General features: G+C 43.1%; 1 protein-coding gene across 1 annotated transcript in view; it reads right to left on the bottom strand.

Annotated features, from left to right (window-relative positions):
- Nucleotides 1-3,032: 3,032 nt before the first annotated feature.
- The window catches only part of LOC309565915 (glutamine-dependent NAD(+) synthetase-like), a gene marked incomplete at both ends in the record, with an annotated part of 61,541 nt that continues 47,342 nt past the window's right edge, over nucleotides 3,033-17,231 (bottom strand). Inside the window, 6 exons of the mRNA XM_082270944.1 lie at nucleotides 3,033-3,259; nucleotides 8,298-8,427; nucleotides 10,995-11,064; nucleotides 11,466-11,597; nucleotides 12,594-12,700; nucleotides 15,318-15,453. Of these exons, the coding sequence (XP_082127070.1) occupies nucleotides 3,033-3,259; nucleotides 8,298-8,427; nucleotides 10,995-11,064; nucleotides 11,466-11,597; nucleotides 12,594-12,700; nucleotides 15,318-15,453 (802 nt within the window). The remainder of the gene's footprint in view (nucleotides 3,260-8,297; nucleotides 8,428-10,994; nucleotides 11,065-11,465; nucleotides 11,598-12,593; nucleotides 12,701-15,317; nucleotides 15,454-17,231) is intronic.

Raw genomic sequence — 17,231 nt, 5'->3', positions numbered from 1 at the left:
TTTTCCTGGAGACAACCCAACATGTTTTTTTACTTTCACTTTTGATAATGGTAAAAAGGACAGACAGGTGAATCTCCTTAACACAGACAGCAATAAAACTTGGCAAGCATTTTAATCCCTCTCTACTCTATCCAAAATTTAAAATAAGTTTTGCCTTTAGTTATACTTAAATATTCTTCTGCCCTCCTCCTCAGGCCCAATCACAACATACTGATACAGGGAAAAGGTAAGATGCTCCCTCATACCTGGAAGTACCGGGTAGTTCTAAGGGCCCCAAAAACAGAATGGAATGATGGAGTGGTGAAAGAATGGTAGGATGTATAGCAAAATGCGCCGGTCTGCGCAACTGTGTATTCCCCTCCTGGCGACTCCAAAATCACATAAAGTGATATTAAACCTTTTTTTTTTTTTTTTTATTAAATGAACAACAAAAACATGTCCTACTTACTTGCTCTGTGCACTGCTTTTGCACAGAGCAGCCCCGATCCTTTTATTCTGGGGTCCCCCACTGTCATTTCCAGCACCTCCTCTTAGACGAGTGCCCCCGCGGAAACCCGCTTTCCACTGGGGCACCCGTGCACGCTCGCTCCCGAACCACCCTCTCTGCATCTCTTGACACAGAGTGGGCGGCTCTGCCCCGCCATCCTCTCCCTTGACATAGCATTTGATTAACAGCACCGGGAGCCAATGGCTCCAGCTGCTAACAATCTGCTCAATAAGGAGAGAGAGAGCGGCGAGAGCAGAATTTGATCGTACTCAGGGGGAGGCTGGGGGGAAATCCTGCAGAACAGAAGGTTTTTTCCTTAACGCATAGAATGCATTAGGGTAAAAAACCTTAACACTTCAGAACCACTTTAAGGTGCCAACATCCAGACGGCTTGTCTGGCCCAGTATCACTACCCCCTAAAAAGAAATACCAGAGCTACAAACAGTAGATTAGCCCAGCAATGGAAATAGAAATGTAAAGACTGTCTTCAGCTAGTCTTCTCTCATGCCATGCCCTACTGACGCATTTTACCTTTCCACAGGCTTAATCGTGAGAGGGTGAAATGCGTCAGTGGGTGTGGCACGAGACTGAAGCTTGTCTTTACATCTCTATTTCTATTACTGGTCTTACCCGCTGTGTGTGTCTCTGTTTTTTTCTTATTACAAGGTGCGTGACTATTCTGTAAAGGGAGCCTGTCACTATTCTCTGAATTAGCAAAGTGGAAGATTCTCTTGAAGTTGCTGATAAACAATACAAGAAGGGTGCGTGTCTGCTTGTGCTGCCTGCTCAACAGAAAACAAAAAATACGTGAACACTAAAAAAAACAAGTGTTAATACCTTCTTCCGGTCCCTGCTGTGGAAGGGGAAGGCGGCTAGGATCCGCTTGGAGCAACTGCAGAAGCCCAGAGATGGAGGGGGCCTTGCCCCGCCCAACCCCTGGCTGTACTATCTGGAGTCCCAGCTGCAGTACCTGGCGGGTGCGCTGTCGGGGGCTCCGGCTGGTGCAGCGTTGACAGTTATGCAGGAATTTACGGGGGCAATTGGGGTGCCAGAGGGACTGGAGGCACAGCCGTTCACCAAACCCAATTGGCGATACCCGACGTATCGCCTCCTACAGAAGGTATGGGATAACACAAAACAAATGCAACAGGTGACGGGATATACCAAATTTAGTCCGATCTGGGGTAACCGTGCCTACCCGGAATTGTGCAAATTAGATCAGGCGGACAGATGGCGGGCTTTGGGGGTGACTCATTTGCGGCATATCCTCCATGGAGGGGTCATGCTAACATTTGCGCAGTTACAGGAACGATTCTCCCTACCCGACCACATGAAATTCTACTACATACAGTACCTGTACGTCATTTTGTGCAATAGCCACTGGGGGGTGCACATGCGCCGCCAAAGGCGCGATCGTGTGCTGATTGGACACAGGGATTGCCAATCAGCGGATCCGGCGGACCCGATTTCCACCGGTCTCCCTCGATCATTCCCAGGAGAGACAGAACGGCAATCTTCCTATGTAAACAAGGCAGATCGCCCTTTCTGACAGGGGAGAAGATGGAGATCCTGTGTTCCTGCTAAGCAGGAACATGGATCTCTGTCTTACCTCAGTCAGAGCACCCCCCCTAGGGACACATTTAACCCTTCGATCACCCCTGATGTTAACCCCTTCCCTGCCAGTGTCTTTAGTACAGTTTAGCATTGATCACTGTATTAGTGTAACTGGGCCTCAAAAAAGTGTCAAAAGTGTTGGTGTCTGATTTGTCCGCCGTAATGTTGCAGTCCCACTAAAAAAAAAAAAATAAATAATCGCTGAGCACCGCCATTACTAGTAAAAAATTAAATAAATAATAAAATTCCATAAAAATGTCCCATCGTTTGTAGACGTTATAACTTTTGCGCAAACCTATCAATATATGCTTATTGGGATTTTTTTTTACCAAAACTATGTAGCGGAATACATAGTGGCCTAAATGTATAAGGCATTCGATTTTTTCTATTTTTTTATTGGATATGTTTTATAGCAGATAGAAAAAAAAATGTTTTGAAAACGGTCGGTCTTTTTTTGTTTATAGCGCAAAAAATTAAAACCGCAGAGGTGTGGGAAAGAAAGGACATCAATGTTATTTGGGTACAGCGTCGCACGACCGTGCAGTTGTCAGTCAACGTAACGCAATACCGTATCGCAAAAAATGGCCTGGTCATTAGGGGGTAAAACCTTCCGGGGCTCAAGTGGGTAATTATCAAGAAGAAATACATCTACAAGAAGGGAAACCAGTCATGAGGCAAACATGGCAGTAGTCACAGCAGAGATCTCTGTTGAAAGTTAAGTTGTCTGGCTGTCACACAGATCCTTTGCTTCAACAATGAGTCGGTGATCAAATATAGAGATAGGGATTTCTGACTTTTCTGCAATGTTTTGTGCAGACTTGTCAGTGACTCAAGTACCGAAGCCAGGGGCTCAGCATAACAGCCAGGTATGGTGAATTTTCAGAAGGAGGTCTGCAATGGCAGTCCCTGTATATCTCTCATTACAGATTCATTATAAAAGCTCAATAGAACTCTCATGCAGCCACAACAATAGAAAGAGACCTGCCTGTTCATCAATGCAGCGGAACTGCCACGCCCACAATGCATTATACAGGAAAGGTCGGAGGTCAAACCGGTTATCATCTGGACTGTAGCTCTCGGCATGGTATGCAGGCGTCAGGGTCGTCATTTTGTGCCGGTTAATGGCGTACATCCTGAAGAAATGTTTCACTTTCTCAGCTACCTGAAATAAAATGGACAGAGGCAACAATGTAATTTGGAATAGGAAAGGATGGGGACTGGAAGAAGGACTGGGTATTTCACACAAAGGAAGCAATGCAACAGGATCCTTTTTGACACAAGTACATGGTTACACAGAGACATAGGGAGGAGGAGAAAGGGGGAGGAGGAGGAAGGGGGGGAGGGGGGGAGGAAGGGGGGAGCAGAGCTCATCATGGGAGTAATGGCACTGATGGGAGGGACTAGCCAGGGACAGACGAATCGAACGATCACCACTTCCAAAGCTGGATGGCACCAGAGAGTTTCTGAGAGAGAGAGACAGACAAGTCACAGACTGTCCTGTCTGTCATTGATCATTGAGGCGCAGACCGCCTCTGTTCTGTCACTGTCAGGTCTCCGGAGACTTTCAGGACTCGGGAGACCGTGACATCAGGTCTGTTCCTCAGTGCTGCCACGGCAGCTACATTTAGTGATGGTCCAGGGCGGCTGCACAGCACAGGCAGCAGTGGGACTGAGTAGGGAAACCAGCGGCCGGGCGCCCTAGGCTACAGTGCGCCCTAGGGGGCTGCCTAATTTGCCTTAGTGGTAGCGCCGGCCCTGAGCTGAGGCCACATACAGCATACCATGCTGTGTTCCGGGTTGGAGTCGAGACTTCCGGTCTCATACCCGGAACACAGTAGCGTATCAGCGCTCAGCCATTATGTAACTATGTAAATATCAAAAGCTGAAGTTCAGTTTTAAGGATCAGTCCACCCAAAACTGATATTTTGGAGTTTAGTAGCCACGGTATTGTTAGAGAACCTGACATATTCTTTATGTTCTATATGGCCAAAGGTCGGTGGACACCTGGTCATCACACCTTTATTTGCTTGTTGGTCATCCCATTCCAAAACCATGACCATGGCTTCCACCTACAGCCATTACAACGTACACTCTTCTGGAAAGGTTGTCCAGTGGAAGACGTTGGTGAAAATGTGTGCCCATTCAGCCAAAAAAACATTTGTGGAGGACAGGTAGTGACATTGGATGAGAAGACCTGGCTTGCAATCTGCTTTCCAAATTTCAATTTCTAAAGGTGTTCAGTAGGGTTGAGGTCAAGGCTCTGTACAGGACACTTATATTCCTCCACACCAAACCATGTTTTCATGGAGCTGGAATTGTACACAGGTGTACAGTCATGCTGAAACAGAAAATGGCCTTCCTCAAACTGTTACCACAAGGTTAGGAGAGCACAACTGTCTAAAATGTCTTTGTATTAACCTCTTTAGGATTGCCGGTCTGCTTTGTACTGCAGACGGTCGGCTCCTAAAGCCACACTGACGTACCTGTACGTCGCTGGCCTCTTTCGGGTACAGGGCGCGCAGGGAAAGGGAACAAAGATACAGTAAACCCCCGCTCCATTACGGTTCAGTTTCTCCCCGGTATATTGCGTTTTTTTCTGTGATGTTATTTTACGAAATAAATGATTGAGCGTGCGGCGGTCGGCGTGAAGTGAGGCGCTGTGGCTTAGTTGGTGAAAGCACCTGTCTAGTAAACAGGAGATCCTGAGTTCAAATCTCAGCAGTGTCTTTCCATTTAGAAGGTTTTCAATATTTGGCAAGATTAATGCCACCCTTTAATCTTTAAGGCACGCCGACCGCCGCACGCTAGAAGGTGGGAAGGAGACTCAAGAGAGGGTACTGCAGATCCTCGTAGAGCTTTTTTTCCTGATACCCGCAGCAACCAATGCGAATTGCCCAGTGCCAGGAGGGCACAACTAAATGTAAGGAGCCAATCATTGTAATTACTATGCACCTATATTAAATCAACAGTATTACACTATTTTGGCTGTTTTATGTGTCTTTCTATATGTGGGCTCTACCCTCACCCGTATGAGTAATACACAAGGAAAAATAGGAGAAAGGAGCAGTATATTCTGTTTAAAGAAAGAGGAGTACGTAAGGTCTGATCCACCTATATAAAAGGGATTGCAGGCGTTGGGGGTCTTTGCGACCTGCTTCAATCTGGTAAGAAGCAAAGAGTGTCACACCCCATCACCGGAGCACCCAAGATCCAAGCAATTAATACATTCAAGTTTTTTTTCCCTGCATGAATTGACTTGGACTATGAACTACCCATAAGCACTTTAAAAAATCACTTAAGCACTGAAATAGTAGTCACAATATTTTTTTAATGTTTTATTATTTATTTATGGTACATATTATTTAACATATCCTTGGCTGCACATTTAAGCACTTTTTATTTTTGCACAAATTGTTATACAGCACTTGCACTTTATATATTCATTATTTATATATATTGTATATGTATGCACCACTGGCATTTGTACCTGGTTATGTGAATTTTTAGTAAGTTTTTAAATAAGATCACACACTTTCAAATAATTTATATTTTACACCTAAGATTACCAGCGCCTTTTAACCATTTATCTATTTATTTATTGTTACCTAACAATTAAAAGGGCAGCAGGTTTTTTAACATCTTTGAAAAGGGCCAGGCGCCTTCGCATTTTCTTTATATATACACCATAGTTTGTAGACTTTCATACAAACCAATCAATATACACCTATTAGGATTTTTTTTCCCAAAGACGTAGCAAAAAAACATTTTGGCCTAAATTCATGAAGAAATTGGATTTTTTTTTAATACGTTTTATAAAACAGAAAAGTAAAAAATATTTTTTCTTTTCATAATTTTTGGTCCCAGTGGTGATCAAATACAACCAAAAAAAAAAATTGTGTGAAAAAAAAATGATACAAATTTCATTTGGGTGCAGTGTAGCATGACTTTGCAATATCCAGTTAAAGTAGCACAGTGCTAAATAGCAAAAAACAGCCTGGTCATGAAGGGGGTAAAACCTTCCAGAGCTGAAGTACCGTATTTATCGGCGTATAACACACATTTTTCCTCCTAAAAATGGAGGAAAAAGCAGCAGTGCATGTTATACGCCGATATTAAAAAAAAAAAAAAGCCAGGAAGCATCGCAGAGAGCAGAAGGGGCGGGCCGGGCCAAGGAGAAGGAAGGACGAGCTGTCATAAGAGCAGAAGGGGGCGGGCCGGGCCGAGGAGAACGAGCGAGCGCAGTCATCGGAAGTCGCGCCTATGAGAGACGTCACACGTCTCGGCAGAGGAGGCGGGACTTCCGATGACTGCGCTCGCTCGTCCTTCCTTCTCCTCGGCCCGGCCCGCCCCTTCTGCTCTCGGCGCTGCTTCCCGGCCTTTTTTAAAACAGATTTGGATAGTTCCAATGGCGCTTGCGAGGCTGCATATATGGCCACTGCTGATGAGGCTGCATATATGGCCACTGCTGCATATGGACGCTGCTGATGAGGCTGCATATATGGCCACTGCGGATGAGGCTGCATATATGGACGCTGCTGATGAGGCTGCATATATGGACACTGCTGATGAGGCTGCATATATGGACACTGCTGATGAGGCTGCATATATGGACACTGCTGATGAGGCTGCATATATGGCCACTGCTGATGAGGCTGCATATATGGACGCTGCTGCTGAGGCTGCATATATGGACGCTGCTGCTGAGGCTGCATATATGGACGCTGCTGATGAGGATGCATTGCTGGACACTGCTGCTGAGGCTGCATATATGGACACTGCTGCTGAGGCTGCATATATGGACACTGCTGCTGAGGCTGCATATATGGACACTGCTGCTGAGGCTGCATATATGGACACTGCTGCTGAGGCTGCATATATGGACACTGCTGATGAGGCTGCATTCATGGGCACTGGTGAGATGTCATTTGATTAAAAAAAAATGTTCTGAGTTCAAAGCTGTTTATTTTAAAATTTAAGCTTTGTTCCTAAAATTTCTCTCCAAATATTGAGGTGCGTGTTATACGCCGGCGCGTGTTATACGCCGATAAATACGGTAGTTAAAAATTATTTTTACTAAAATGCCTGAAGTGAATAATTTGGAGAGCTGCCCACACACTTTTAGTCATACCGTTGGTGTGATGGTCAAGTGTATCTTTTGGCCATATTGAGTATCTCCTAGGGACTTTATTGGTGAGATCTCGGTGCTAGGTTCCTGGGTCTGCACACCTTTCGTGACCATTAAAAGCATTACCAACTCACCCAGTTTGTTTAGTCATTAAATATTAGGGAGCCTGGAACAGGAGGAGCTGGAACACACAAAAGGTGGCAGAACATATAAAATTCCCAGGTAGACAGGAACAATGGCAAGGAGATTTCTTCGGAATAACCAAGACACCCCGGGGACTGATTTCACCATTACCTAAAATATCACTTTTTAGTGGTCTGACCCTTTAATGTTCAACTCCAAAGCAACTTTGTTTCCCTTTTTAGGACAGCATAAAGAAGGCATCCTATTTCAGGTTGCTTTGCTTGTCTGCTAGCTGTCACCAGCACAGGAAGTACCGTAAGCAGAATTTGTACCAAGAAAAATGAGGGTAAGAAAAAGTGACCTAACCCCATCAGAAAGAGGGCTTTAAAATGGTACCTCCCAAAAGATAAATAATACAAAGATCTTGTTAAAAATGTACAAAAATATATTGACGTCTCTGTATGTATTTTGTATGTAATATATGATGTCGCCGTACATTATTGATGTCGCTGTATGTATGTATTTTGTATGTAATATATGATGTCGCCGTACATTATTGATGTCGCTGTATGTATTTTGTCTCAGGGGCTCCTCTTTCTTGTGGCCCTGGTTGGAATAAGGCTATGTATAGGATTTTTTATTATATTTTTGTTACATTTTCAACAAAAGATTTGTATAATTATACATCTTTAGGGAGGTACCATTTAAAAGCCCACTTTCCGGTGGGGTTAGATCCATTCCCCTCCTTTTTCTTGGTACAAATAAATATAGGGCTGGTCCCATCCCAAACTTTTTTGACTCACATTTTTTACCATAATTATGTATCATTCTAAGTAAGCAGAATTCTACCTAAAAAAAATGAAGAAGTTCTAACCCTTTTCCCACTTGCACCCAAGTATTAGGTTGCCTTATGTTTGAACCTGTTAAAGGGCACAATGGACTTTGTACTTGCCTGTCTAGGTGATATCATCCTCCACATAAGAATTAGTTTGCAGAACATGCTGTACGGTCCAGTTTTTACAACTTTTCTTAGCCTTCCATAGACCAAAAGCTCATCGTATGTCATTCCCATATCCTCCTGTAGGGGGCACGTTAGTTAGAAAATTATTTGAGCATGGCTAGAAATCCGCTAACATGTAACATACTTTATTCTGATCATAGGTGTGTGCAGCCCATTGCATTAGGGTGTGCACCCCAAAGCTCAAACACACATGCCTTTCTCTGCAGCCTCAGCTGCACTGGACAGTGCATGAACAAGATAATACTCTGTGCTGAGTGGCTTCCTGTTCATTTGCCAACTGAATTATAGTAAACAAAATGAACACAGTGAGTGAGTTTGTTCGCTGTGTTCATTTAGAAAAGGAAGGGGCTGGTAAATTACATATTTACTAGCCCCTGCCCCCACTCTCCATTCTGAAACATCCCCCACAGCAGCCAGGGGGAGAAGAGGGAAGCCAGCAGCACTGTGGGGGGCGTAGCACGGGGGGAGGCCCAGGCAATAGGGGGAATCGGCATCACACATAGTGATTAGGGTGTGCCCAGGCACACCTGACACACCCCCTGTGCACGCCAATGAGTACACCCCCTGTGCACGCCAATGAGTCTAAAAAAACACTTCACTAAGAAAGGCAACCTGTCCACATAAACATTAATAATTGAGGGCTTCTCTGTTACAGAGTCCTGTTGCTGTTACATGGGTTAAAGCAGCCCATGCCATCAGCATCTTAGAGAGTCAAGCCACTGCTTAACATTGAGGGCAGCATTTAGACTCTTCTCCTGCCCTGTGCTCCAATCAACAGCGCTTCTCAGGGCCTCTCTAGAACTAGCTATACTAACCTTTGCTGCAGCAAATAGGACTATTAAAAACTAAAAATGAAGCCCTCAACTATTACGGATTACAAAGCAGACAGCTGGCCTTTCTATATTATATATATATATATTTTTTTTTTTTTTTATTTCCACACACACACACACACAACATATATATATATATTTATTTGGCATACCATACCACACAGTTTATAACCATTTTTTATAGGTCAATATATATATATATATATATAAATATACACACTGTGTATGTAGGCGTGTGTGTATGTATATGTATACACACACACAGTAACATACATACTATTTATACAATCAGTCCCTGCACCCTGGAGCTTACAAAAAAAAAAAATTATATAAATACATACACATATATATATATACATACATACATACATACACTGTATATATATATATATATATATATATATACACACACACACACACACACACTTACACATATATACATACACACTTTTTTTTTTTTACATATGGAACTCACCATACTTGTTATAAGCTGTGTAATCTAGTTCTCTAAGGTTGGCCTGTGTTTTAATGCTATTAAGGAGCAAAGGTTGTTCACTTTGCTGATAATAGCTTTTAATTAAATATATATATATATATATATATATATATATATATATATATATATATTTTTTTTTTAATAATGATTTTAGAACCATTTATTTAACCGGTTGCCGACTGCGCACAGTATATTTACTGCGGCAGTCGGCCCCGGCCAGGCAGAGTGACGTAGGTCTACGTCGCTCGCCTGTCACTCCTTCTAGAGCCAATAGCGGGCGGGCGCGCGCCCGCCGAGGCGCGCGCCCGCCTCGGCTCGTTCACGGAGGAGTGCGGGCGTGTGACCGGCGGACCCCGATGTCCGCCGGTCACACTACGATCGCCGGTACAGCGGGAGAAAGACAGAGCGGCTTATGTAAACAAGCCGCCTGTCAGTTCTCCCTGTGTAAAAGTGAAGATCAGACAGTTCTACTATGTAGAACTGTTGATCTTTGTTTTTACACTAGTAGACCTGTCCCTGCACAGTTAGAATCACGCCCCTAGGACACACTTAACCCCTCCCTGTCCAATACTGTTAACCCCTTCCCTGCCAGTGTAATTTTTGCAGTAACAGTGCATATTTATAGCACTGATTACTGCAGTAATGTCACTGGTACCCCCAAAAGTGTAAAAAATGTCAGTCAAGGGTCCGATCTGTCCGCTGCAATGTCGCAGTACCGCAAAAAAAATCGCAGATCGCCGCCATTACTCGTTAAAAAAAAAAAACACCAAAAATGACAAAAATCTTTCCCTTTGTTAGTAAACGCGATAACTTTTGCGCAAACCAATCAAAATACGCTTTTTGCGATTTTTTTACCAAACATAGGTAGCGTAAAACAAATTGGCCGAAAATGTTAAAAAATTTTGATTTTTACATTTTTTTTTGGGGGAATTTCATATAAAAAAAGAGTGAAAAATATTGTTGTTTTTGCAAAAATTACGCTCTTTTTTTGTTTATAGCGCGTGATCAAAAAATCGCACAGGTGATCAAATACCACCAAAAGAAAGCTCTGTTTGTGGGAAAAAAAGGACGTGAAATTCGTTTAGGTACAGCGTCGCACGACCGCGCAATTGTCCGTTAAAGTCACGCAGTAAAAAAATCGCAAAAAAAACCCTGGTCTTTTAGCAGGAAAATCCTCCGGTGGTAAAGTGGTTAAAGGATATCAAACAACAGTTTAAAAACTTTAAAAAAATAAAGTTAACTATGGACAAGAACAAGGAAGAGACTGTATAATAAGAGACCAATGACTGTCCTACCTCATCGGTCTGCGATATGCGTCCATCTGTGAGCGGCTCCAGTTCTGCTGTTGGCGGGGCAGACAGTATACTGGAATATTAAAAACATGACAAGTTCAGGATGATTTCAGTCCATCAGATCAGGACGAAGAAGTACACATTTTATTTTTGAAATCAGGAAAATATTAGAAAGACAATCAGGAAATAGTGCACACGAGTAGATTCAGGGAGCAGGTGGAGTGCTAGAATGATGATTGCAAGCTTCCTGCAACTTACCGCTATGCTACAAACAGAAGGCAATTTTATCTGCACCTGCTCAGGTCTATTCAGATTACACACACAGCTAAAAAGATCCAAGCCCCTCCCTGTCTCTGGTTCTTACAGCTCTGTATGGATTACCAGTCAGAAACAAACAGTCCACAATAGCAGATTTGTGTGGACTGTCCTGTTTTGCACCACATTTATTGAGAAGGAAGTTTGATCCTCACCCACCTTGTCAGTGCGCTGAGCTGAAATGTATCGATAGCATAGCCGATGAATTTTCTCAGATCTGTTTTACTGATCCCACCAATGGGGTTTATGTCGGCACTGGAGCAGTCATACTTTGTCAGGTATCCTCGAAGGCTTTAATAAACAAAAGTATAAAAATGATGCTGACTGGAACTCAATATTTGTAAATCATTTTAAAGGTTATTTCAAAAACATCAGGGGGTAAAAAGTGCTGTGAAAGGTTTTTTTAAACAATTTGTGTGTGCGAATATTTCAAGCATTCAGACAGCCACCATGAAAAATCACAGTAATCTGCCTCATATGTTTATTTCCTAGGATTGCCACCGCCATCTAGTGGCCATAATGTAGTATTTTCCTGACTGAGGTATTTAGGAAAATACCACATTATGGGCACTAGAATGGCACTGAAAAATCCTAGGTAATAAAACTTATTAGACATGTTAAGCGCAAGATATTATGTTAAGAGCATTCTTATTGAGGATTGTGCGAATGCTTGAGGCATTTGCACAGCGAATTTAAAAAAAATAGTCGCCACAAAACCCTTAAACAATGTTGGTTTTAAAAGAGTTTACAAACCTCAGATCTATTTTTCAGTATCTCGGGCATCATGTCTTAAAGAGGAACTTCACCCCTCCCCCCATTGTTATCCCCTCACCTTCTAAGGTTTCTTGGGTTATCTTCAAAATACATACTCACACAAGTCCAGTGTTGTCCTGTTGTAACCCACCAATCCTCCGCTGCACACTGAGCCCACGTCTGCCATCTTCTGTACTTACCATCACGTGCCAAGTGGTCTTTCCCGGGTGCAACCAGGCCCCCTGGTGACACTCACATGCACGGTGTGTTCTAGATTGCCGCAAAGCCTTCTAGGATGCATAAAGTGATTATTACTGGAGGCTTGGGGCAGCTATGGACGTTATTCTGGTCTAGACAAAGGCTGGAGAACAGGCTATTTTCCCCCCAAAAAATATTCCGGCTAGAATTCTAACTAGAATTAAAATAGATGTCTGGATTGCTCAACCATTTTACATTATATTTCCTTAAAAATGTGTCAGAATTTATATTCTACATTTATTGTCATTGGTTAAATATATAAATGATCGATCTAACCTTTCATCCACATTAGCTGATCCGAGAACCAGCAGTCCTCCTGGTAAGCCACGTGTCCAGAGGCTGAGCTGAGCAAACAAGTACGCCATCACCATCCTTAATCGGGCCTGTGGAAAGACGTGACATGACAATATCATTTAGAGTGGACCTAGCATCAAATATATTGTTTCATATTAAACACATGCATGCTCAATAATGCATTAGAGTAACACTTCCAGATATTTCCGATTATAGTACTCCTCTTTACATTTCTCTACAGAAGGACGGCACCATCTTTGCTAAGGCACAAGCCAGGGTCTCCATCTACTTCCTGGATTGATGACACAATCAAGTGAAATCTGGTATCTGTGAAGTTCTTAGGGGTGTTTACAAATGTCCAATATAAATCAGTCTCATCGGTCTTGATTTGCTACATTGGAGGGCCGGGGAGACATTGGAGGTCCAATAGACCAATCTATAGCAACTATATACACCCTCTAGTTTCAAAAGTGATGATATGATTTTTCAATCGCATTCCATGTCTATGCTCTGGCACTAATACCCTTGCCATAGCCATGCACCACATGGCATTATCTTCTCCATTTACCCATCCAAGAAGCATTGTTACATCCAATACCAGGGGGGTCACCAAACCTTCTAAGCAAAGATTTAGTTAATTGTCCTTCAGACTTTAAGGGGGCGAACTGTGGTCAGTGGGAGTAGAAAATGCCCCAGCATCATAAAGAGTGGACAATACCTCAGGCTTCGTGATCAGTGGGAGGACAAGGACTACATAGTGCCTGTGATCAGTAGGGAGAATAGTGCCCTATCACTGGTATTAGTGAGAGTAATAGTGCCCATCTTTGTGTCGGTGAGAGGAATAGCGTTTCATCATTTATATCAGTGGAAGGAATTATGCCGCACCATTAGTGTCAGTGGAAGGAATAGTGTCCCATTGTTGGTGTCACTGTGAGGAAAAGCATCCCAAGCATTGGTGTCAGTGGGAGTAATATTGTTATATCATTAATATCTATAGCAAATATAATTATGCCACGTCATTGGTGTCAGTGGAAGGAATAGTGTTCCATTGTTGACAGTGGGAGGAATTGCGTCTCATCATTGCTGTCGGTGGGAGGAATGGCGTCCCATCATTGCTGTCAGTGGGAGGAATGGCATCCCGTCATTGCTGTCAGTGGGAGGAATGGCGTCCCGTCATTGCTGTCAGTGGGAGGAATGGCGTCCCGTCATTGCTGTCAGTGGGAGGAATGGCGTCCCGTCATTGCTGTCAGTGGGAGGAATGGCGTCCCGTCATTACTGTCAGTGGGAGGAATGGCGTCCAGTCATTGCTGTCAGTGGGAGGAATGGCGTCCCGTCATTGCTGTCAGTGGGAGAGATGGCGTCCCGTCATTGCTGTCAGTGGGAGGAATGGCGTCCCGTCATTGCTGTCAGTGGGAGGAATGGCGTCCCGTCATTACTGTCAGTGGGAGGAATGGCGTCCAGTCATTGCTGTCAGTGGGAGGAATGGCGTCCCGTCATTGCTGTCAGTGGGAGAGATGGCGTCCCGTCATTGCTGTCAGTGGGAGAGATGGCGTCCCGTCATTGCTGTCAGTGGGAGAGATGGCGTCCCATCATTGCTGTCAGTGGGAGAGATGGCGTCCCGTCATTGCTGTCAGTGGGAGGAATGGTGTCCTGTCATTGCTGTCAGTGGGAGGAATGGTGTCCTGTCATTGCTGTCAGTGGGCGGAATGGCGTCCTGTCATTGCTGTCAGTGGGAGGAATGGCGTCCCCTCATTGTTGTTAGTGGGAGGAATGGCTTCCCATCATTGCTGTCAGTGGGAGGAATGGCATCCCATCATTGCTGTCAGTGGGAGGAATGGTGTCCCATCGTGTCAGTGGGAGGAATGGTGTGCCATCATTGTGTCAGTGGGAGGAATGGTGTCCCATCATTGTGTCAGTGAGAGGAATGGTGTCCCATCATTGTGCCAGTAAGAGGAATGGTGTCCCATCATTGGTGTCATTGTGAGGAAAGGTGTCCCATCATTGGTGTCATTGTGAGGAAAGGTGTCCCATCATTGGTGTCATTGTGATGAAAGGTAAGGAATAGTGCACCATCATTGGTGTCAGTGAGAGAAACAGTGTCCTATCTCTTGTGTCAGTGGGAGGAATGGTGTCCCAACAATGGTGTTAGTGGGAGGAATGGTGTCCCAACATTGGTATTAGTGGGAGGAATGGTGTCCCAACATTGGTATTAGTGGGAAGAATAGTGCCCCAAGGGCCTGATAAAGGAAAGCAAAAGGCAATATCCGGAATTAAAATAAAAAAGTAATACAATAAAACAAAAAATATAAACTCCATTTTGGGTAGACGGATCTTATAGGAAGCTCAGGGTGGATTTAGTTACCATAAAGAAGTGGTGTCAGTAAAGGTGTGTAAGTGGTTGGGTGTGTAAAAGCAACAGATGATTATGGAGACACCACGCAGTTTTTATAATGCCTAAAGCTTTCAATACCCAAAATTCACATTTCTTGGATAAGATCCTTTTTCTGAGACTCAATCCTCACCCACTGCAGCTTGCTCTTTGTATCTAGGGCCTAACTACAGTATAGCAAAATTCCATGAAGATGGCAGGGGGTACATGTGGTACATTTTTAACACCAGAAGAACTTTACAATTATAAAGGAAACATTTACAGAAAAGCTGAGCCCTCTATACATGCTTTAGCTTTTATGAAAGGAATGAAGTTACCTGGACATTCTGAAGTGCCAGATTCTCCTGTCTGGTTCCACCATGAACACGAAACTGGGGGACTTTACCGGTCACAGAAGTAAAAATGACAATAATAGCCTTCACAGCGGTGTCAATGGTCGGGGTAAGGTGATAACTGAAATAAAAAATATTGAAAAATAACCGAGCAGTAGTTTTAATCCCCCTTTGCTGTATCCAAAAAAAAATATTTTTTTTTAACTATTTACAATTTTTTAGGCCGTGTTTTATTGTTACTTCAGATTCGGATAGAAAAGCAAAGATATCTATATCTCTATTCTACATCATCCATATCTATGTATATCTATATTATCCATATCGATTTCATCCATATCTACAGTATATTCACAGTTTATCTATATCCTCTACAGTCTATTGATCAATCTATCTAATAAAGACGCAAAACAGAAATCCTCCATTCAATAGATTTAGAAAGCTCTTTATCAAATTTTATTATACTACGTCAATCTCTGGAATTTTTTTAATTCCCTTCTGCTTATTTAACCACTTTACCCCTCGGAGGATTTGGCTGCTAAAAGACCAGGGGGTATTTTGCGATTCGGCACTGCGTGATTTTAACGGACAATTGCGCGGTCGTGCGACGCTGTACCTAAACAAATTTGACATCCTTTTTTTCCCCCAAACAGAGCTTTCTTTTGGTGGTATTTGATCACCTGTGCGATTTTTTGATCACGCGCTATAAACAGAAAAAGAGCGTCAATTTTGCAAAAATAACAATATTATTCACATTTTTTTTTATATGAAATTCGCCCCAAAAAATGTAAAAATCTAATTTTTTTTACATTTTTGGCAATTTGTTTTCTGCTACATATGTTTGGTAAAAAAAAAAAATCGCAATAAGCGTATTTTGATTGGTTTGCGCAAAAGTTATTGCCTTTACTAACTAAGGGAAAGATTTCTGTCATTTATGGTGTTTTTTTTTAACGAGTAATGGCGGCGATCTGCGATTTTTTTGCGGGATTGCGACGGACAGATCGGACCCTTGACTGACCTTTTTGACACTTTTGGAGGTACCAGTGACATTACTGCAGTAATCAGTGCTATACATATGCACTGTTACTGTAAAAATTACACTGGCAGGGAAGGGGTTAACTTTATTGAAGAGGCAGGGGTTAAATGTGTCCCTAGGGGCGTGCTTCTTACTGTAAAGGGGCGTGGCTTTTGATGTAACCAAAGAGACATACGATACTAAATAGCAGGATCATATGATCTCTGCAGTTACACCAGGGAGAATGACAGGCAGCTTTGTTTACATTAGCCGACTGCCTTTCTCCCTCTGTAACGGACGATCACAAGTGACCGGCGGACATCCGAGCCACCAGTCACTCGCGCTGGAGTGTCCGAGAACGAGCGGGGGCGGGAGCGCGCCTCCGGCGGCGCGTGCTTGCCCCCTATTGGCTCGTGGGCGAGTGACGTATATATATGTCACTTTGCCCAGGAGGGGCTGACCGCCGCTGTATTTAGTCGTACAGCGGACTGCAAGAGGTTAATTTCATTAACACCAAAGCAGCTGAAACTGATTAACAACCCCATCTGCCACTTAACTGACCAGATTCATATTCCAGGAGTTTAATTGACTTGATGCTATACTCTGATTAAATTACAACTACTGAGAGAACACCAAATACAGAATATTAGACATATTTTCAAAATACAATAAGCAGAATGATGGAATTGATATAAGTGAAAATGGTGCAAAGAGGAGTATAGAATAATTAAAAGCAACTACTTGTCATAATGCATATACGATAAAAAATAATAATTGGATTTGTAAAAATAACCTAAAATCCCATAAGAGTCTGTAATAGTCCACATACTTTAGTGGCAGCTCCTCAGTGGGACTGAAGTCATCTCTGTAGGGAACATAAAGGAACA

The sequence above is a fragment of the Pelophylax lessonae genome (assembly GCF_965119305.1).
Source record: "Pelophylax lessonae genome assembly, chromosome: 10".
Lineage (NCBI taxonomy): Eukaryota > Metazoa > Chordata > Amphibia > Anura > Ranidae > Pelophylax > Pelophylax lessonae.
Note: the sequence above shows the minus strand (reverse complement) of the source record. Positions and strands in the feature narration are given on the sequence as shown.